The sequence below is a fragment of the Lissotriton helveticus genome, chromosome 4_1 (assembly GCF_964261635.1).
Source record: "Lissotriton helveticus chromosome 4_1, aLisHel1.1, whole genome shotgun sequence".
In the NCBI taxonomy this organism is placed as follows: Eukaryota; Metazoa; Chordata; class Amphibia; order Caudata; family Salamandridae; genus Lissotriton; species Lissotriton helveticus.
In genome coordinates this window covers 2,029,187,267-2,029,209,933 of record NC_136063.1, presented here as the reverse complement: position 1 = coordinate 2,029,209,933, position 22,667 = coordinate 2,029,187,267, and the positions used below count along the sequence as shown (strand labels likewise).

At 42.9% G+C, this 22,667-nt stretch overlaps 2 protein-coding genes across 4 annotated transcripts in view; both read left to right on the top strand.

Annotated features, from left to right (window-relative positions):
- The window catches only part of RADX (RPA1 related single stranded DNA binding protein, X-linked), a 395,634-nt gene that overhangs the window by 221,832 nt on the left and 151,135 nt on the right, over nucleotides 1–22,667 (top strand). Inside the window, exon 7 of the mRNA XM_078688667.1 lies at nucleotides 9,208–9,315. Within this exon, the coding sequence (XP_078544793.1) occupies nucleotides 9,208–9,315 (108 nt within the window). The remainder of the gene's footprint in view (nucleotides 1–9,207; nucleotides 9,316–22,667) is intronic.
- On the top strand, nucleotides 14,753–22,558 carry LOC144829480 (uncharacterized). Of its 3 annotated transcripts, XM_078688669.1 has the most exons (6): nucleotides 14,753–15,408; nucleotides 15,500–15,555; nucleotides 17,562–17,661; nucleotides 17,999–18,097; nucleotides 18,316–18,444; nucleotides 20,456–22,558. In XM_078688669.1, exons 5-6 carry the CDS (start codon nucleotides 18,432–18,434, stop codon nucleotides 21,880–21,882), a joined length of 1,440 nt encoding a protein of 479 aa, XP_078544795.1. In that variant the 5' UTR covers nucleotides 14,753–15,408; nucleotides 15,500–15,555; nucleotides 17,562–17,661; nucleotides 17,999–18,097; nucleotides 18,316–18,431; the 3' UTR covers nucleotides 21,883–22,558. The 3 variants fall into 3 exon arrangements, with proteins under 3 accessions (XP_078544795.1, XP_078544794.1, XP_078544796.1); XM_078688668.1 differs by having other exon boundaries at nucleotides 14,753–15,555; XM_078688670.1 differs by lacking the exons at nucleotides 14,753–15,408; nucleotides 15,500–15,555 and having other exon boundaries at nucleotides 17,389–17,661.

Below are 22,667 nucleotides of genomic sequence, written 5' to 3'. Positions count from 1 at the left end.
CCGCGTTGTGGTACGGACAGTTCTCCGAAGAAAACTGACGTAGGCGCGCCGGGGCGGGTCATATGTGACCTCGTGATGTCACGTGCACGGACGACGCCTGGGCGGATTCGCGTGTTGTCGGCCCAACACCGGCGCGCAGGGATGCTGTGGCAAAAAAGTTTCCAGATCCAGCCTCACGCCTGGGGATAATTCTACCTGAAGGAATCTGCAGCTAGAATAGTCTCTACCAGATACATCGTTACCGAAAGTAAGTAACTCGTACAGTAGTGGACTTCCTGTCTTTCTGAACTATCCTCTTCCAAGTAAGCACAATTTACAGCTCCTCTGTAAGCACGTTTAATGCTGAAGCTTGCTGTTCTATGAGCTTCCTAACCAGTGCTTAGTTTGTAAAAGCATTCATTTGTGCCATCGCCCAAGGTTTTCTAAGAAGCCTGCCACCAGCGCTGTGGAATTTCAAAGTTGTTGAATACAAGGCTGACTTGATTTCTCCGTGTTAGAAATAGGGGTCTCTAGTTGGCAGAGGTAGGTACCTTTGTCCAAATAGGGGCCCTTGCTTCTAGTCCGGGTAAGGGGGATACACTCCTAAAATAACCCCAGCTCACCCCCTTGGTAGCTTTGCACGAGCAGGTAGGCTTATCTCAGAGGCAGTGTGTAAAGCATTTGTGAACACATACAGTGAAAACACTAAAAATGGACACCACACCAGTTTAGAAAACTAAGTAATCTTTATCTAAACCAAAACAAGATCAAACGACAAAAATCCACATACAGTATTAAAAATAAGGCTTTCAAATGGTAGAAATAGTTCAGTTCAATGCAAGTTGTAAATGCGACCCTTTTCTCAAAAGTACCTTAGATGCGTTGCTTCCTTACTGCAGCCCAGGGGAGTTGATGAGTCGGTTCCTTACCGGAGAGGAGGTGATGCGTCGTTTTCTTAATGCGTAAGGAGTTGAAGCGTCTGTTTCTTACTGCGTCCCCCACCGATACAAAAGTCTCGGTGCCTCGATGCGAAGCGTCAATCCGAGACGATGTGTTGTTTCTTGCAGCCGCACAGCAGGCTTGTGTCGGGATTGGCGCGGTGATCTCGGACTTCGGAGATCGACGCACCCGATGTGTTGTGTGGAGAGTTCTGAAACTGCGGCAAATGTTACGACGGTTTCTACTGCGTTGTGTCGGAAAATAGGTGCGGATGTGATACGCTTCTTCGGTGTTGCATCAATTTTCCAGCTCCCAGCGACAGTCTCTAGAGGTCCTAAACAGCAGCACGCACCTCTATGCAGGTTGGAATTCTCAGCAAGGAAATTCAGGGGAATTGGTGGTGAATTATGTGTGTCCCTGAGACTTCAGAACAGGAGGCAAGCTCAATTTCAAGCCCTTGGAGATCTTTTCTTCGAGCAGGTTACAAAGCAAACAGTAAAGTCCTTTTGCTCCTTTCCCTGGCAGCAAGCAGCCACTGCAGGCCAACCCCAGACAGCAAACAGCACAGGGGCAGTATTCCTCCTCAGCTTATCCAGCTCTTCTCTTTAGCAAAGGTTCCTCTTGATTTCCCAGAAGTGATCTAAATGTCTGGGGTCTGGGTCCTTCTTTTTATTCACCAAAATCATGTGTTCTCTGAAGGCAGAGAGTGTCTGCACCCAGCCAAAACCAGTTCTGAGGGGCACTTGGCAAGTTCACACCAACCACCTTTGTCAGTGTGAGCCCTGGCTCCAGACACACCACAGGGGGTGGAGCTGTCATTTTAGAAGGCAGGCACAGCCCTATTCAGGTGAAGCTGCTACTCCTCCCACCACTCCAAATGCAGACCAGGCCTATTCCGCCCAGTTCTGACTCCTCAGACTTCTGGTGCCACTGCCCTTCTCCGTCCCCTGTCATCCAAAAGCCATACATGCAGTACACATACCTAGCACAGGCACACTAGATGGCTATAAGCATAGGGGTCCCAGACTGGACAAAAGATTATTTATATAAAATTTGCAAATATTTAGGCAAACGGATAGAAACAACAATTCAAATAAATAGTGTTTTTATTTTCACTGCACTTTTGTTACCATTCAATGGTTAGATGATATGTATCAAAACATTTATATTACAATATTCAATACGCCCACAGAGGGAAGGGGAAGGGGGTGCAAGGAAACAGTTTGAGATAGTTGTAAATCACTAGTCAGTAATTATTAACATACACATAAATTCATGTATATAATCAATTAGTACTAAATGGTCCCCACGAGAGAGGCCACACAGAAAATACGCACAAATCAAAAAAAAATTGTGACAATCATAATCCTAAACGGCTGTATGAATCATGCTGGTATTAGGAATTGATAATGTAGATAGCAGTCTACGTTTCGACCCTGAAGTTGTAGGATAGTAGATCCTTACTGCGCGGGTCTTCGTCAGGACGTGTGGGAAGGGGTAGGAAGGGGGCTGATTCCTAAATTGAAAAGGAAAGCGAAAGCTAATTAGTCAAACCGGTCTCGATAGAGTCCCGTAGTGCCGTAGCGGAAAAAACGCTTGTTACATGGATTTAAGATACTAAGAGGACTGAGGAATATATACTGAGGGAGAGCCACATACTGTGCTCAGAGACGTTGCAATTATCCCAATTACCTGTCGTCTTGGCGGGGCGGAAAGATGTCAAGTGCGGCCAAACGTGGTCCGTAGACAATCTATGTGATCAAGAGAGTCTAATGAAACTCATTTCATTGGGTATAAGGGAACAACACAAGTAAAAATAAGTAAATAAAATTATGTAAATAAAAGTAGTGACTGGTAAAAAGGTTTACCTGTAGAAATGGAGAAACGATTGATATTAATCAATCAGCTGTCCGTATCTGAAAAACGGAAAATTGAGGGCCAGTCATTTATTTGGACAGAAATGCAGGAAAAAGGTTCTAGACATGGTTAGCACAAAGCGTTCAGAAAGGCTTACCCGATGGTTCAAGATTACGGGACTATTGTAGAAACTCAGGGCGACCGTCCCTAGCGGCCCCTGTAGCCGAGCAATGCTACCGAGGGGAGGCGTGTGCATTCAAGACTCAAAGCGGATCGATCCGCTGTCAGTATCTTCAGGATTAGAAATTTAAGGACCAGTCACTACTGGGCACAGCTGTGCGGTGGTCGATCTCTGGCAAGTCCGCACACGGCGTGTTGAAAAACGTACCCGATAGTATCAGGATTAGAACTGTTCCGAGGGCTCAGGGCGGCGTCTATGCGCGTCTCCTGTAACCAGGAAGTGCTGCCGTGGGGAAACGAGGTAGCATTCAAGGCTCGGTGAATAACAGTGAGGAAAGACTATGCGGCGATGGTTGCTAAGTAAACCCTAGCGTTACTGGATAGCCTATTCGATTAGAAATTATAGCTTGGTACTTAGCGGCCAAATTTTTAAAGGGAGTATTATCATCTACAAGGTGTAAGGTTAGAAACGCACCAAATGAAAAAAGATGAATGAAATGCACGTCTCAAATGCGTGATAGGTCATCAATCCCGGGCCTTCATCATATATACAAGATGTTCATTTTTTATGCGGGAACCTACCCACAAGGTGGTTAAGATGCATGACAAACGGCAATAAATGATTTTTAGACACCTGTACAGACATGTCGCCTAATTTGCATGAACCTACCACATGGTGGTTAAACGCACAACATCATAAGGGACTTACACAAATCTCACAGAGCGATAGAACTCAGAGAATCGCCATTTGAGCAAAACTGCTTTCAGATTCATTCAGACCGTTACGTACAGAATCAAAAAATTGGATCCATTTGATCTCCCTGACATTCAGGATAGGTTCTATATTACCACCCCTGGGACCAAGCTTGACCTGTTCTAATACAATCCACTTAAGGCTTTCAGGGGAATGATTGTTTTTGTTGCAATGTTCCACAAGGGGCGCTCCTTGGACCTTGCACCTGATGCGGCTACAGTGTTGTAAAAATCGCATTTTTGCACGTTGCTGTGTCTGTCCGACGTAGATTAAATCACAGGGACATGTTATACAGTACGCCACATTGGTGGAGTTGCAGTTTGTGTGTGATTTGAGTGGGACACGCTGTTGCTTATGGACAAATTCATTAGTTTGAATCGTCGATGGGCAGGCCTTGCAAGAACCACAACGGTAGTGACCCACAATGGGTGGGAGATCCCACATCGAGGTGATTGATGGTTAATTTTTCTTGTTAAGAAATGAGCACACCACGTGGTCCCGGATGTTCTTTGCCTTCTTGAAGGAATGAAGAGGTAAGTTGTTGGTCTCGAGGTCATCAGAGATCAAGTTCCAATACTTGTTAATAGTTTTTTTTATCGCATTACTCTGAGTTGAAAAAGTAGTTACGCAGATCAGGCGCTGTTCGTTGCTGCTAGATTGCTCATTGGGTTGCAGTAAAACTTCTCTGGGATTAAACCAAGCCCTCTTTCTGGCTTTCTTGGTCAGACGTTTTGGATAGCCACGTTCTGTTAGTCGGTCCATAAGAATCCCAGATTGCTCCATATAGTCCTCTTTTCTGCTACAATTGCGACGAATTCGTAGAAATTGGCCGAAAGGCAGGTTGTCCCTAAGGCCTCTCGGGTGGTGACTAGAATATAGGAGTAGGGAGTTTCTCTCTGCCGGCTTCCTGAACAAGGTTGTGTGAAGTGTCTGCAACCCAATGAGCAATCTAGCAGCAACGAGCAGCGCCTGATCTGCGTAACCACTTTTTCAACTCAGAGTAATGCGATAAAAAAAACTATTAACAAGTATTGGAACTTGATCTCTGATGACCTCGAGACCAACAACTTACCTCTTCATTCCTTCAAGAAGGCAAAGAACATCCGGGACCACGTGGTGTGCTCATTTCTTAACAAGAAAAATTAACCATCTATCTCCTCGATGTGGAATCTCCCACCCATTTAGGGTCACTACCGTTGTGGTTCTTGCAAGGCCTGCCCATCGACGATTCAAACTAATGAATTTGTCCATAAGCAACAGCGTGTCCCACTCAAATCACACACAAACTGCAACTCCACCAATGTGGTGTACTGTATAACATGTCCCTGTGATTTAATCTACGTCGGACAGACACAGCAACGTGCAAAAATGCGATTTTTACAACACTGTAGCCGCATCAGGTGCAAGGTCCAAGGAGCGCCCCTTATGGAACATTGCAACAAAAACAATCATTCCCCTGAAAGCCTTAAGTGGATTGTATTAGAACAGGTCAAGCTTGGTCCCAGGGGTGGTAATATAGAACCTATCCTGAATGTCAGGGAGATCAAATGGATCCAATTTTTTGATTCTGTACGTAACGGTCTGAATGAATCTGAAAGCAGTTTTGCTCAACTGGCGATTCTCTGAGTTCTATCGCTCTGTGAGATTTGTGTAAGTCCCTTATGATGTTGTGCGTTTAACCACCATGTGGTAGGTTCACGCAAATTAGGCGACATGTCTGTACAGGTGTCTAAAAATCATTTATTGCCGTTTGTCATGCATCTTAACCACCTTGTGGGCAGGTTCATGCATGTGAAAAATGAACATCTTGCATATATGATGAAAATCAGTTATTGCCGTTTGTCATGCGTCTTAACCATCTTGTGGGTAGGTTCACGCATAAAAGATGAACATCTTGTATATATGATGAAGGCCCGGGATTGATGACCTATCACGCATTTGAGACGTGCATTTCATTCATCTTTTTTCATTTGGTGCGTTTCTAACCTTACACCTTGTAGATGATAATACTCCCTTTAAAAATTTGGCCGCTAAGTACCAAGCTATAATTTCTAATCGAATAGGCTATCCAGTAACGCTAGGGGTTACTTGTCAACCATCGCCGCGTAGTCTTTCCTCACTGTTATTCACCGAGCCTTGAATGCTACCTCGTTTCCCCACGGCAGCACTTCCTGGTTACAGGAGACGCGCATAGACGCCGCCCTGAGCCCTCGGAACAGTTCTAATCCTGATACTATCGGGTACGTTTTTCAACACGCCGTGTGCGGACTTGCCAGAGATCGACCACCGCACAGCTGTGCCCAGTAGTGACTGGTCCTTAAATTTCTAATCCTGCAGATACTGACAGCGGATCGATCCGCTTTGAGTCTTGAATGCACACGCCTCCCCTCGGTAGCATTGCTCGGCTACAGGGGCCGCTAGGGACGGTCGCCCTGAGTTTCTACAATAGTCCCGTAATCTTGAACCATCGGGTAAGCCTTTCGGAACGCTTTGTGCTAACCATGTCTAGAACCTTTTTCCTGCATTTGTGTCCAAATAAATGACTGGCCCTCAATTTTCCATTTTTCAGATACGGACAGCTGATTGATTAATATCAATCGTTTCTCCATTTCTACAGGTAAACCTTTTTTACCAGTCACTACTTTTATTTACATAATTTTATTTACTTATTTTTACTTGTGTTGTTCCCTTATACCCAATGAAATGAGTTTCATTAGACTCTCTTGATCACATAGATTGTCTACGGACCACGTTTGGCCGCACTTGACATCTTTCCGCCCCGCCAAGACGACAGGTAATTGTGATAATTGCAACATCTCTGAGCACAGTATGTGGCTCTCCCTCAGTATATATTCCTCAGTCCTCTTAGTATCTTAAATCCATGTAACGAGCGGTTTTTCCGCTACGGCACTACGGGACTCTATCGAGACCGGTTTGAATAATTAGCTTTCGTTTTCCTTTTCAATTTAGGAATCAGCCCCCTTCCTACCCCTTCCCACACGTCGTGACGAAGACCCGCGCAGTAAGGATCTACTATCCTACAACTTCAGGGTCGAAACGTAGACTGCTATCTACATTATCAATTCCTAATACCAGCATGATTCATACAGCCGTTTAGGATTATGATTGTCACAAAAATGTTTTGATTTGTGCGTATTTTCTGTGTGGCCTCCCTCGTGGGGACCATTTAGTACTAATTGATTATATACATGAATTTATGTGTATGTTAATAATTACTGACTAGTGATTTACAACTATCTCAAACTGTTTCCTTGCACCCCCTTCCCCTTCCCTCTGTGGGCGTATTGAATATTGTAATATAAATGTTTTGATACATATCATCTAACCATTGAATGGTAACAAAAGTGCAGTGAAAATAAAAACACTGTATTTATTTGAATTGTTGTTTCTATCCGTTTGCCTAAATATTTGCAAATTTTATATAAATAATCTTTTATCCAGTCTGGGACCCCTATGCTTATAACGATTACTCACCCAGGTCCCTTTGACTATATGGGTCTAACCCATTTATTTATAACACACTAGATGGCTAAGCAAGAAAATAACTACTTTCTAAAAGTGGTATTTTCAAACATAGAATATAAAAATCACCCTCACTAAAAGATGCATTTTAACATTGAGTTGAGCATACTACTCTTTATTTTCCTACATTGTTCCCAGGAGTAGTTATGTTTATAAGATGTTATAAGCAAACTCCCCATTCTGTCCTATGGGAACAGGTAGGCTTGCCATAGTGAAAAACAAAATTGGTAGTAATTCACTATCAAGACATGCCACACACATCAGGGCATGTCCTACCTTTTACATACATTGCACACTGCCCACAGGGGTACCATGGGCCTACCTTAGGGGTGACTAACATGTAAGAAAAGAGAAGGGTAAGCCTGGCAAGTGGGTACACTTGCCAAGTCGACATGACTGTACTAAACTGCCCACAGATACTGCAGTGGCAGATCTGAGTCACATTTACAGGCTACTTATGTGATGGCATAGTCAGTGCTGCAGCCCACTAGCTGTATTTGATTTACAGGCCCTGGACACACACAGTGCACTGTACTAGGGACTGACTAGTAAATCAAATTAGCCAGTCATGGAAAAACAAATCCATAACAACAATTTACAAAAGGAGCACTTGCACTTTGGCACTGAACAGCAGTGGCAAAGTGCCCAAAGCATCTAGACCTGCAAAACGGAACAAAAACACACAGCAAAAACACAGGAGGAAAAGGCAAAAAATGCTGGGGAGACCCACGCCAATGGTGCCAGGTCTAACGGGTAACTACATTGGGAAAGAAATGTCTAAGGTTTCGGGCTACAAATGAGAAGAAAACCATACTATCAGACAGAATATCTTTTATATGGAGAAAAAACATGGTAGTGAGTGGAACACCAGTAGTGAAATTCAAGGGAGAAAACAGACCACCCTCTTGGAAACAAACCATGAGAGAAAGGCTTCAAGGTGACAGCAATGACGAGAAGTTTTTCAGGTTTTTTTAATAGCTCATGGTAAGCTGCTTCTAAGAGCTTACGTGGAAATGAGTTCCTTTGGGTTCAGTAAAATAACACAACAACAATACTTAAGTTGTAATCTTTCATCTCTCAGTTCATGTGCAGTGCACTGATGACTTGCTGGGTTTGTTTATACTTAATAAAAAGCCTCATTGAGCACAACTGTGATTATGATGACATATAATAGATTATGGGCATGATGATGCCTTTTATATACCTCAGAAGCGGAGTTGAAATTAGGCGCTCTTATCCAATTGTATGTTGTGAAGGGTAAGACTCTTGTCTAGAATAATTTCGAGTGATTTGGTACAGTGAATGTTGATCAAAATGGAGGACATTGGGAAATGTTATCTGTACTTCAGTTGTGACATCCAAACAATATATAGCTTCTTGTTTAACCTCCTCCGTTATCTCTGATGTCAGAAAGCAAATATATCATTGTGTCGATAGCAAGTTCAATCAACCAAATGCAAGGTCACTACCACAGACCATGGAAATATTCCCTTTGCTGAGGTTTGCTGGGACAACTACTGAAATTGCAAATCCCTTTTTCCAGGGCTTTCATTTCAGAACAGATACACAGATGAGTGGAACATCCCTGCAAAATATTGTAAGCTAAAATAAATTGCAATAATGCTGTTAATGGCATAAGTGTGAAACTGCTAAGAATAGCACACCGCTATGCTTATCTGAAAAGCCAATGATGATTTAGAATCTGAGGGACTTTTACATTTCCTTATCCTTGAGTAATTGGCCTACTGTTAAACTGAGGCGCCATATGTTTGTGAAAGGGGAGGGGGGGAATGACATTCTTCTGATTACAGAAAGGATCCCCATCTTCCCTGATGTTTATTTGTAGCAAACGTGATGCATTCAAGCACCCTCGCCTGGACATTTTTTAATGTGAAAATATGCAAAAGTAGTTAATCCAATTTTAATTTGTTGCCATTGATTTTTGCTCTCTTTAGTGTCCTATTTGGTTTGCACACAGATGAAAGTGGTACAAGACTCTGCTTCTAATACTTCAGCTACAGCTTATCTCACAACAACTTGTGAAAGTCAAATATTTATTACTGGTAGGTTATGAAAACATTATTTATCCTTCGTTTTGTATTCCTAACTTGATGATCCATGGTTGTCAAGGTTTTTTTTTCCATTGTACACTTTTATTGCACAAGTACACAAACCCATGCAGGAGAATCTTACTTTTACCATATCTATACTTTTAATATTGCCTAGTATTGGTTTCTTACTAACATTAATAATGTTTTGATAAAATATGTTTGTCACCTCCTTAACAGGGTACCTATTGTGCCATTGTTAAGAAAATTATGCAATTTTGTAAACTTGGCTTTCACATTTTTAAGAATGAGTTTGTTCATTTTTGCAGCCGATGTTATGCCAGACAGGCACTATGTGATCTTGGGCTCCTTATAGTTAACAGCATTAGCCTATTAGACGCTCACCTTAAGAGAATCACACTTCTAAAGGTTATCAAAGATTTAATAACAAAGAAATCTGTATTTGCTATTACAGCCATCAAAATGTTTATAGAACAGAAAAAGATGTAAAAAATATATCACAATTGGGGGCGTGGCTTCGGACCCGAGGGAAATGGCGGCGTGCTGAAAGAGCTCCTTCCTACGGGTCCCTAAAACCCGATAAATCTGCTCACTTCAGCCGCTTTGCAGCAACAAACAGAGGGATATTATAGGCTGGCTGAAGGCTGCAAGAACACGAATACGGGCGATCCCGAGCTGTGCGGCCCCTTAGGCGTCGCTGGTCGGTGTGACGGGGCGGCGCCCGTTGTACTGCCGTAGGCCTAATTAGAGGCGGTGTCCCGCGCGACAATGAGAACATCGGCACGCACCGCGGTTGGGATCGCGTTCAAAGACAACAGGCGAGTGCTGAATGTGAGGTGACGGTACAACAGAGTCGGACTCCTGGGGAGCACGAGCTGACTGCGTGGGACCGAATGCACAGGGAACTCCGACCAGTTAATTGCGGATGGGTACGGCAGAGGTGTGCGGTGGATGAGGCCTGAGAATCCCTGGGTGGTCACCGACTCACCGCGGACATTATCGCCCGTGTAAGGCCCACTCATCAAAGCTCCATCAACAAACAGGAGGTTATTAGTCCAGGCGGGGAGCTGTGGACCCCGGGGCAGAGACTTGACACTCCCATGGATAGAGAACAATGCCTGCAGGTATCATGTCAAGTGAGACGGTAGCACAGGAGCCCTGGGAGTGGTGAATCCGGCATGGAAGGGCGCCGAACGAGGGCGTGAGAGGGATGGATAACAGAGGGTGCGGAACGTCCAGAGGCAGTGTGCTCTACGAAGAGCTGGACAGTGCATAGGGCACTGTGATCGACATTGGTGCGGACTAAGTTGCGTGCTCGCACTCTCCTGCGGGCCATGAAACTCGGAGGGCTGACCCATGATCTGCAGGCAATTGAGCGAGCTACGAACTGTGAGTTGCGGGCGCTTTCAGAGAGCTATATTGGACTTGGGGAGTGTGGGGTGCATAAGGCCCGATAGACGTCGCGTGGGATGCGAGTGCTCTGCGAGCTCTCTACTGCAAGATCGTTGCTGTACCGGCGCATCTCCCCGGATGAAGCTCAAAGGTCAAGCGGGGGAACAAATCAATAAAATGGACAAATATGTGGTGCCGCTCTCAGCGGCACGGTCCACCGGGGGAGAAGACGGAACCCTCACTGAGTGCCATCATGGCAGCAATTGCGGACCTCAAGGGTACATTCGATCCTAAAATCGAAGCTGTAACACTTGATGTTAACCTCCTGCGAGTGGATTTAAGGTAAATGTCTGAAAAGGTCAAGGCCACTGAAACTCAAGTAACGCAACTGGAAACTAGTATAAAGAGTCTGGAAGAGAGGGTCCAGGCTCTCATGAAGCAGCAAAAACTTATGGCGACTAAGTTGGAGGACCTGGAAGGGCGTGCACAACTAAATAACATCCGCATGGATTGGTAGCACACGCGGTTATACATCGGGAACCTGTGGGGTGGGAGTCTTGGTTACGGCTGGGGTCCTGCTAGTGGTCAATAAAGTGTGGCACGACACCATGGGCAGATTTGTGGCTATTGCTGGGAGTTGGGAGGGACGGGCTCCTAATCTAGTTTCCAGTTATATCCCACCAATGGCTCGCTCTGAGGCGTTCACAGCACTGGGGGCTTTCTTGCTGAACCTTCCCCCGGGGTTGTTGGTGCTGGGAGGGGATATGAACTCTATGATGGACTCGGGACAAGACCGAGACACTGTGGCAGTGAGAGTCCGGGAAGTGGAGCCACTTTCCACATTTACTGAGGCGTTTGGGCTGATCGATCTCTGGAGGTTATACTACCCGGGTGTCAGGCAATATATCTTTCATTCCGCTGCCCATGCCAGTTATTCACGATTAGATCATATATTGACACCGAGGAGATGAGGGGTGGTTAATTAATGCTAGAATCGGACCCCAGGGTATATCAGACCACTCTCCTGTGGAAATAACGATGAGAGACCCGACGCGCCGATATATGTTGCCACCCCGCTTGAATGCCTGGTTCTTTCAGAATAAAGAGAATGCCCAGAAGGTCAAGGAAAGAGCGCAACTTTACTTTCAGGGGAATGTAGGGTCAGTGAAGGAGGCGGGTACCCTGTGGGAAGCGTTTAAGCCGGTAATGAAGGGTCACATCCAAGCATGCATTGGGATAGAAAACAATGAAAAGAGATTGCGCTGGAACACGTTGGAGATGGCAGTACTTGAGTTGGAAGTACTCTATTTGGAGGGTGGAAGGAAAGATAGGGAGCTGGTGCACCAAATCGATCTTCGGAGGAGTGAATTACAGGATCTGGCTACTAACCAGCCAGGTTGGCTGCCTTGGCTACACAAAAAAAAGAGTATATGACCTGGGGGATAAAGCTAATAAAATGAATGCATGGCTAGAAAAACACGATAGAGAGAGGAACTGGGTGGCGGAAATGAAGGACAGGGACGGGAACACACACTGCGGGAGAAGACGTAGCACGTGTATTCGCTGACTACTAGGAGTAGCTCTGACTCGACCCCGGTTAGGATGGCCCAAGACTGTCTTGAACCTCTTGCGGAAATGCGCCTGCCAGTACTAGCGGAGGTGGACAGGGATTCTATAGATAGGTAGATAACAGAGGAGGAAATGGTGGGCGCCATACAGGATCTGCAGGCAGGTAAGGCACGGGGCAATACGAACTACCAGTAGAATGTTTCAAATGTACAAACAACACAGTAGCCCCACACCTTCTAGCCATGCTTAACGAGGCGAGGGATCGTGGTTCGCTACAGATTGACCAGCGAACAGCGACGATAGTTCTGATACCCAAGGTCGGTAAACCGGCAGATCAGTGTGGCTCGTATCGCCTGATCTCGCTGTTAAATTTAGAAGTCAAAATTCTGGCTAACGTTTTGGTGAATAGACTTCTGGTGCCCATTCTTACTCTGATACACCCGGGTCAGTTGGGCTTTATGTCCCACCGAAGTACCAGACTCAATTTGCGACAACTGTATGGGGTAATGCATCTGGTAAGGTACAATCCAGGGGTGGAGGCGGCCCTCTTGTCACTTGACGCCCGCATAGCGTTTGATAGTTTTGAATGGAACGATCTGTTTGAAGTCCTGTGGAGGTTCGGTTTCGGGCCCCGGTTCCTCGCCTGGATCAAGCTGCTCTATACCAACCCATGACCAGGGTACAGGTAAATGGCTCGGTGTCTCGCTCATTTACTCGGTGTAAGGGCACAAGACATGGATGCCCCATCTCACCGAACTTGTTTGCACTGGCGCTTGAGCCCATGCCGGCATGGGTCAGAGGGGATCCGGTAATCTCGGGTATCTATGCGGGCGACCAGTGGGAGGAAAGGATATCGTTGTACACTGATGATGTCCTCTTGTACGCAACAAGACCACGGTTTACAATTAACCGATTTCTCCAGATCTTCAAGCTTTTTTAGGGTTTCTCCTGGTATCAGATCAATTGGGCTAAGTCCCTCCTCTATATGCTGTCGGATGGGCTGCCCCGCAACTAGGTGCCGCGCCAAACTCCAGATCAAAACTAGTTTTGAATTCCTGGGTATACAGATCGAAAAATCTGACAGTGTTTTTGGCAAGGAATCTAAAGCCACAGTTGTATCGTCTGAAGAGTGACGTCGCACACTGGAGGAAGCTGCCAATTTCCCTGATGGGAAGAGCAGTTCTCTTCAAGATGATGTTGCTGCCACGGATACTCTGTTCTACAAAATACCTCCTGCCAAATACCAGACACATCCTTTAAGGAGGTAGATAGGGAGTTAAGAACGTTGCTGTGGGATTGAGGGCGGGGGGCACGGATAGCATTGGCCAAACTGCAGAAAGGGGTGCAGGAGGGGGGTTTGGCCATCTCAGACATCCAAAAGTACTATTGGGCGTCACAACTTATGGTCATTAACAACTGGGCCTTTGCAGATAGGAGCGATCCAACATATAGGGTTGACCACTGGGCAATGGGAGCAGACAGATACATGCAGGCATTATATGGTCGGGAGAGACAGGACGGTATGCCACCGTATACTCAATTAGTACGGACGTCATGGACTAAGGCTACTAGACTCCTGGGCTGGGCGGGACGGCTCACGGGGCAGACTCCTTTGTGGACCAGTGACATGCTCCAGGAGGTGGGTCGATTGCAGGGCTTCTCGAAATGGAAGCTAATAGATATTGTATGCTTGGGGGATAGACGGAGACAGGCGGTGTTATAATTCTCAGAGCTGCAGGCAGAATTTCAGTTCGCACCCACAGAACACTATAAATATTTGCAGTTGAAGCATGAAGTGGGCAGACGTCTTAAGGATGGAGACCAGATACCAGAGTTTTGTCCTTTAGAAGACCGATTGTTGTTGGACCCAAATCCGGAGAAGGCACTGTCCTGTACATACACGAAAATTATAAACAACTGCCCAGATTTACTAACCAAGGTGTGTGAGGCGTGGGAGTCCGATATAGGACTATTAGAGGATGATGACTGGGTGGAGGTAGTGCAGAGTCCCAGAGAGGTGGTGATCTGCGCATGATTTAGAATAGTCCAATTACGGATTCTACATAGGTCCTACTACACCAGCACCCTCATGTTTAAATTAGGGCGCATCTTAACTGAGGAGTGTCAGAGGGGGTGTACCCAGAAGAGAACATTTTTTCATATCCTGTGGGATTGCCCGATCATACAGATATGCTGGACGAAGGTGGTCCGGATAACGTCAGAGGTGTTGGAACAGGAAGTCCCGCTGGACGCCAGATGGCATATATTGTGTGTAACTTTGGAACTGAATTGGCCCAAATATCAAAGAATTTGGATACAGGCGGCTGCAATGGTTGCTAAGAGGAATATTGCAGGGCCATGGGGGCGATTCAACTGCCTAAGGTCTCACAGTGGAAAAAGGACATGGACTGGTGCTGTGCAGCAGGAAAGACCATGTACGAAAGCAGGGGATGCCCAGGAAAAAGGGCGAAAATCTGGCAGCGCTGGGAAGACTACAAGGGGTTCGGGGGGTATGATCTAGTTAGGTGGGGAGGGCACAGGGGTTGGTGTGAATTGAACTGTTGAACACCAAGGAACCATTGATATTATGAATATATGATTATAGCACGCAAACAAGTACAACGCATGGCAATACTACGTGAATTTTACTACGCAAAAGGTTTTACTCCGCTGAAATTTACAACGAAGGATTTTACCACGCATATAACGTAATGAAGCACCCAACGTTAATCAAACACAAATGACACTAAAATAAACACAATGAGACTAATAGGTTAAAAAAAAATATGTTGCGTAGTGACAGCGTTTGTCTTTTGTCACTTTCACTGACCCTTCAAAAACGTGTCCCCAAGCAATATGGATGAAAAATTCGACGAAGAAGGTCAATTGTTCATAATAAATATACATTTTAAAATACACTTTTAGTCACCATATGAACCCGTTTTTTAAGCTGATTTATACACATATTTTACTTTAAATTACAGTTATCACTCAATTTACATATATAAAGAGCTGTCCACCATTTTCTGATCAGTGGTTCGCCGCTAACTAGAGAGTAAACACTGTTATGAGCAACTGGAGAAAGAAGGCTCAATTTTAGTCCGTAACTGCCATCTACTGACCAAAGTAAGTACACGTTTTAACACACATTAAATATTATAAAGGAATAGTTAACCCGGTAAAAGGTTTTACTAAATGTATTTTAATGTTATCATAGGAAAACTTTTCTGAGGAGAGTGACAATTGCTTCCAACTAAAAAAAATATCGGAAAGGTAAAGAAAATATGTATTATTTTTTTTTAGATTGATTTTGTCAAAATGTCACACAAACCATGTTTGGAAAAAGCAATGTATGCCAAACAGTTTTAACAAACAAAATGTCTATGGAAGTTAAAATATGACTAGAATTAACTCAAATTGAAAAATAACTAATAAATTATTATTAATTTGAATATTAGAGAGCAAAGTTCATAGATAAAGTACCTAGTAAATATTTTGATATTATAATGCTTGTGTTTTTAAAATTCAGTCTTTTTGTTAAATTTCCACTGAATATAAAAATGTATGGGTTAAGAAATTTAAAATATATAATAGTTTTACTTTATACTGAAACGGATAGAGAAGCAGTTTTTTTTTTTTAAGTAAGGTATGAACTAATTTTCTGCAGGAAAGATGTTTGGCCATTGTCTATTTGCAAAATATTTCAGTTTTAATCAGACTGGTACTTAGCTCTGAAAATATGATGGTCATTGTTTTGCAGACAGATTTACTAATCTTACACCGCTGTGTATTTAACACAGGGTAGGTGTTGTACAAGGTTTGGGAGCTAGATTTAGGGACCCATTAGGAAATCTGACGGACTTGCGTCCGTCTGCGACCCATGAGTAGGAGGGAACCTTCGCATGGCTTGCGGGGTACCCTCCAGTGATATTAGAATGTGACCCCATCCCTGGCGGACACATCCTCTACTTTTACCATTACAGAGGGTGCAGCTTCTAGCTGCACCCGCCGCAATGGTAAAAATGCATACATTGCATTTGTATACAGAAAGCGGCAAGCACCGTGCGGTATCTGCCAATTTCTGCATACAAATACAGGGGGGTACCATAGGTACCCCCCATGTGCACCCCCCCTCCCCCCGCCCCCCACTTCACCCAGGAGGCCCACAACGGGTCCCCTTAGTGAAGTTTCACATGCTTTTCCACGGATCGCGACCCCTGAGTAGGAGGAAAACTCTGCATGGCCTGCGGAGTTTCCTCCTGTGAAATTAGGATGCGACCGCCACCCTAATGGACACATCCTCTATTTTTACTATTGCGGCGGGTGCAGCTTCAAGCTGCACCCGCCACAATGGTAAAAATGTATACATTGCATTTGTATGCAGAAAGCGGCAAGCACTGTGCGGTGCCTGCCAATTTCTGCATACAAATACAGGGGGGTACCATAGGTACCCCCCATGTGCACCCCCCTTTCACCCAGGAGGCCCGCAACGGGTCCTCTCAGTGAAGTTCCTCATGCTTTTCCACGGCAGAAAAGCTGCAGTGGAAAAGCATTTTTAAAAACACATTCTAATGTGGTTGGCGGCGTCTGAGAAACACCGCCACCATATTAGAGCTTTTCCGTATGCAGAAAGCGGCAAGCACCGTGCGATGCCTGCCGATTTCTGCATACAAATACAGGGGGGTACCATAGGTACCACCCTTGTGCACCCCCCCACTTCACCCAGGAGGCCTGCAACAGGTCCTCTCAGTGAAGTTTCACATGCTTTTCCACGGATCGCGACCCCTGAGTAGGAGGAAAACTCTGCATGGCTTGCGGAGTTTCCTCCTGTGAAATTAGGATGTGACCGCCACCCTAACGGACACATCCTCTATTTTTACCATTGCAGCAAGTGCAGCTTTAAGCTGCACACGCCACAATGGTATAAATGCATACATTGCATTTGTATGCAGAAAGCGGCAAGCACCGTGCGGTGCCTGCCAATTTCTGCATACAAATACAGGGGGGTAACATAGGTAAATCCGCAATCCTAATGAGCCCCTTTAGTATTCTTACTCCGCCAGGTACTTACCAGAGGGCAGGTTTTGATCAGAGTCTGTATTCATGAATTACAAATCTTACTTTTTTGGGTACTTACCTCAGAATAGGTGTGTTGGTCAGTGTCTTGGTGTCAGATTTTCTATTCTTAGTGCTATTCTTAGTTGGTACTTACAACAAAGAAATGTAATATTTCGAATTTACAATTTTAAAATATGCTATGTCTTTATTTTTCTAACAAGAAATCAGATAAAGAACCATTCGCGACAATCAAAAATCTGGTAAAAGGAAGAACATCTTAAGTGTTCATTTGCATAAAAGAAAAATACAACCAATCTACAGGTACAAATAAATTAACCTATAATTTTGCCTTATCTAATTTTTAAATTTAAACTGGTGTAATGAAGAAACTCTGTTTTCTATAAGTATTTTTTAAAATTCTTACTCTGCTTCAAAAATGCGTCAGGGATGATATTGGGTATTAACTGGAGAGAAGTTTTACTGTTTTTAGACAGCTGGGTGCTTTCATTTGGGTAGATGTTGGACAGAGTATGTTGACCAGATTAATTAGTCTTAAACCACCATGGACTTACCTTAGTAAAGGTGATGAACAATGTATGTGAGCCAGATTATAAATTATAATTGTTTAAAAATGCTATAATTTTGTTTTTCTTCCCAGAAATCGCAAAAAGAACCATTTTCATCAAACCATAAACTAGAAAAAGGAAAAACAGCTTTCCACATCTTTTGCAGAAAGAACATAACTTTCAAAATTCAGGTACAAATAAACGAACCTTTAAATTTTCCTTATCTTTTTAAATAAACCTCTACTAATAGAACAATCTTACTCTTTTTTTAAATTAAGGATTTGAATAGAAATATTAGAAAATAATGAAACAGATAAACAAACTTTTAAAAATTTATTTTCAAATTTGTAGTTTACCAATAACGTTTTGTAAACTAATTTAATCCTATTATTGATACATGTAATTGCAGCTACGTCTTCAACATTGACCTGGAAAACCAAACAGACTAGAAAAGATAATACAAAATAAAGCAAAACGTACACCTATACTATTGCAAACGAATCGTCACCACAGAAAAACAAAGAAATGCAAGCCTCAGGTATAGTCAAAAATTTTTTTTTAAAAACAAATCTATAAATTAACCATTTAAATCAGATATTAAAACTGTGAATATTTTATCACATTATAATTTGATGTATGATGTTACTAAGGGCCCCATTAGGATAACGGGCGTACATTGTCCGCCCACCACCCTATCGGAGAACGAGACCGCTAGCCATAAGGGCGGGGGTCCCGTGGGGGGAATTAGGATATACCCGCCACAGTGGTGAGCACATCCTGTAATTTTAACATTGTGGCGGGCAGTGCACTCTGCACCGCCCGCCACAATGCTAAAAATGCTTTTTTGCTTTTGCATATGCAAAGCGGCAGGCACCGCGCGGTGCCTGCCGCTTTGCATATGCACCCCCCATGTGCCACCCAACAGTGGTGGCAAACTGGGGGGCCCTGCATGGGGCCCCCGCAGCAATCTCCACCTGCCTCTACTTTGTGCCATCGTAATATGGTAGACGGTGTCCATTGAACACCGCCACCATATTAATCTCTTACTATCCTAATCTGGCAGAGGGGAAAATGAGAATGCTTTTCGGACGGATTGCCTCCATCAGGGTAGGGGGTGGCCACTGCCACTCTGGCGGGGGCAATCCGCCCTCCATTCTAATGGGCCCCTATGCATCTTGTCTCAACTCATGCCTTTTATTTGGGGGGGAAACCCCCCCAATGCCCCCCTTTCTGATTTGCAAGTTTTTTTTGGGGGGGAGACCCCCCCAGCCCCCCTTTTTAACCAAGACCTTTTTTTTTTTTTTTTTTTATGGGGGAGACCCCCCATACCCCCCTTCATTTTTCAAACGTATTTCGTAGTAAAGGTATGCATTGTAAACCCTTTCGTTGTAACCACGCATGCGTTGTAGTGCATTTGTGGTTAATGATTTCGTGGAAACTGCTTCGTTGTAGAGGCCATTTTCCCCGGATTGCCTCCACCAGGGTAGGGGGTGGCCACTGCCACTCTGGCGGGGGCAATCCGCCCTCCATTCTAATGGGCCCCTATGCATCTTGTCTCAACTCATGCCTTTTATTTGGGGGGGAAACCCCCCCAATGCCCCCCTTTCTGATTTGCAAGTTTTTTTTGGGGGGGAGACCCCCCCAGCCCCCCTTTTTAACCAAGACCTTTTTTTTTTTTTTTTTTTTTTTTTTTTTATGGGGGAGACCCCCCATACCCCCCTTCATTTTTCAAACGTATTTCGTAGTAAAGGTATGCATTGTAAACCCTTTCGTTGTAACCACGCATGCGTTGTAGTGCATTTGTGGTTAATGATTTCGTGGAAACTGCTTCGTTGTAGATGCCATTTTCCCCACAAAAATACCTTTAAAACCAAATCTTTTCAATAATTTTCTTTGAAAATCCATGCATGATAAAGGCATATTTTGGATATGGGATAATTCTGATCTCTGCCACTGTAGGGTTGGAGAAAACAGGTAATACATTTTTGTGTAGTTCAACAGTAAACACCCCACAGCAGGGGCTAACCTATGTCCTTAAAGATAATGTTCCAAATACCTGTGGCTCCTCCTCATCAGTTCTCTTTTTTTTAATAAATATTCAATTTCAACATTACACATCATAACGAGGAAGTGGAAGTGTATTTTCTTTTCCTCTTTCCGTGCTGTTTACTTTCATATTACAACAAAGAGGCTTTTTTTTAAGGGTGGGGGGGGGGGAACCCCCCCAACCCCCCTTTTTAAATTTAAATTATCACACATGCCTTTACTATATATATCTTGTAGTAAATGTATGCGTGATAAAGACTATTAGTGGTAACCACCCATGCGTTATAATACATGTGTGGTTAAGGATATGGGTGGAAACAGTTGTGTTTATTTTCTGAATCCAGTTTTTATTAATTTATTTAAACTAAATCTTGCATCTATTCTGAAACAGAAAAAAATATGATGTTTGTAATTCTATTTAGATTCCTTTAATCTTCTGTACAGAAAAACACAAAAAGTTTTTAAAAAATGAATACTTATTTTTCGTCCTCTTCTATTTACAGGATCTTCAACAGATAATTCAAGTCGCCGAGCAAATTACATTCAATCTAAGAGGGGTAACAGGTTGTTGAAATTTGGAGGCTACATTTACTGTAAGGATCGTTTAACTGAGCCCAGGAGTCATTGGAGGTGCGTAGAATATTTCTCATCACATTGCAAAGGCAGAGCGGTTACTCTGGGAGACATAGTGGAGAGGTCCACAGAGCATAACCACTCTGCCTCTGCAATGGAGATTGAGGTAAGAGAAAATCTACAGCAGATAAAATTTTTGGCATCGACCTCCAATGAACCCTGTGGCTCAGTTTTACGGGAAGTAGCACAAAACATCCCCATGCATGTTGCCAGTAATATGCCCACAATCCCCAATTTAAGGCGTATGATTCAAAGAACAAAACAGGCAATCAATCCACATGCAATTAGACCACAAACTTTCTCCGACATTAACATTCCCCAAGAACTAACTGTGACTTTTAGTAATGAATCTTTCCTTTTATATGATAATGTTAATCCTGAAAAGCGTCTTCTAATCTTTTCTACAACACGTAATTTGGCCACTCTTGAAAATACAGAAATTTGGATGATGGATGGCACATTTAAATCTACTCCCCATCCATTCACCCAAATTTATTCTATTCATGGCAATATTAACCACACAACTATACCCTTAGTATTCGGTTTGCTGCCTGACAGACAATCTTCCACTTACTCTGAGTTTTTATCAGTTATAAAAACCAAAACTCTCAACAAAAGTCCTCGGAAAGTAATAATTGATTTTGAGATACAAATGATTAATACCATTTGTAAACTGTATCCAGACACCCAAATTCAAGGTTGTTTTTTTCACTTTTCGCAGGCGTATTGGAGAAATATACAGAAAACATCCTTAGCCGAAGATTATGTGTCAGACAGCAAATTGCAATATGAGCTTAAAAAACTAACTGCATTGTGTTTTGTTCCTCCAGATTTTGTAGATGATTTCTACACTGCAATTGTACAATCAGAATATTATATAGCAAATGAAGAGAAATTGGCACCTCTTTTAAATTATTTTGAGGGAACCTGGATTGGCAATCTTAACAGGTCAGGTAGCAGGAGGAAGCCAAGGTTCCCCATTGAGTGGTGGAACTGCTACTTAACTTGTTTAGAGGGAGGAGCAAAAACCAATAATTCCATCGAAGGATGGCATAATTCATTTAATAAATCCATAGGTAGGAGTCATCCAAACTTTTATCATTTCTTGGAAATTTTAAAAAAAGAACAAAGTTTTCAAGAAATGAGGATGGCTCAGTCACTATCAGGTATACTAAATCCTCGAGTGACACGACGTAGCCGAGAGATGACTGAAAGACTTCAATCAAAACTCCAACAATTTCCTTTAATGGGCACGTCTGACTACCTTGAAAGTCTTGCATATATTCTTCATTTCTAACACGTGAAATGATTGCCTGTTTTACGCATCACCCAAAAATTTAAATTGACATTTTTCAAAATTGACTCAAATTTTAATTAAAAATTACTTTACCAACCTTACCAACTAGCACATATTTTTTTAAATTGACAGCACAACATTTTTGGATCATTATTTTTAATGTGAAATATTTTAATTTATTTTTCAAATTTTTATTATTATCAAAGTTAGGTAAGGTCTGAATAAAAGAATGTTTCAAAGTTCAATAGTCTGCTAATATTAGACCAAAAGTGAGTATATTATGGCAACCTGCATGGGGATCAAAGTGTAGTTCTTTAAATTTGAAAATGATACTCTCCACAGAATTTGAAATCACCGTACAGAACTTTCCTTACAGTAAATGTACCTTTCAAATATTTTCATTTTTTGGTTAAAAAAAGAACAAAACCTAACCTGACCCTGTCTTCAAGCCTTTGCATGCAGAGAAGAACGACTGACTACAGAATCAAATATGATATATTTATTGACTATGAAGTATCTTTCAAATTAAAATGTACGTTTATAACGATTAAACTGAACTCTAAAAGGAAAAAAATATCCTTATAAGAAAATACTGTTTTTGATTAAATATAAAAAAATGTTGTTCATTATTAAAAAATTTATGATGCATTTTTGACTTTTTTAAATGTACTCAATAAATACATTTTTTAACTGAAAAATGTTTTTTTTTACTAAATTCAATATTATTACATTGATTCAATTCCAAATTTGATTTGCAAAGATATAAAATGAGCATGATATAATTA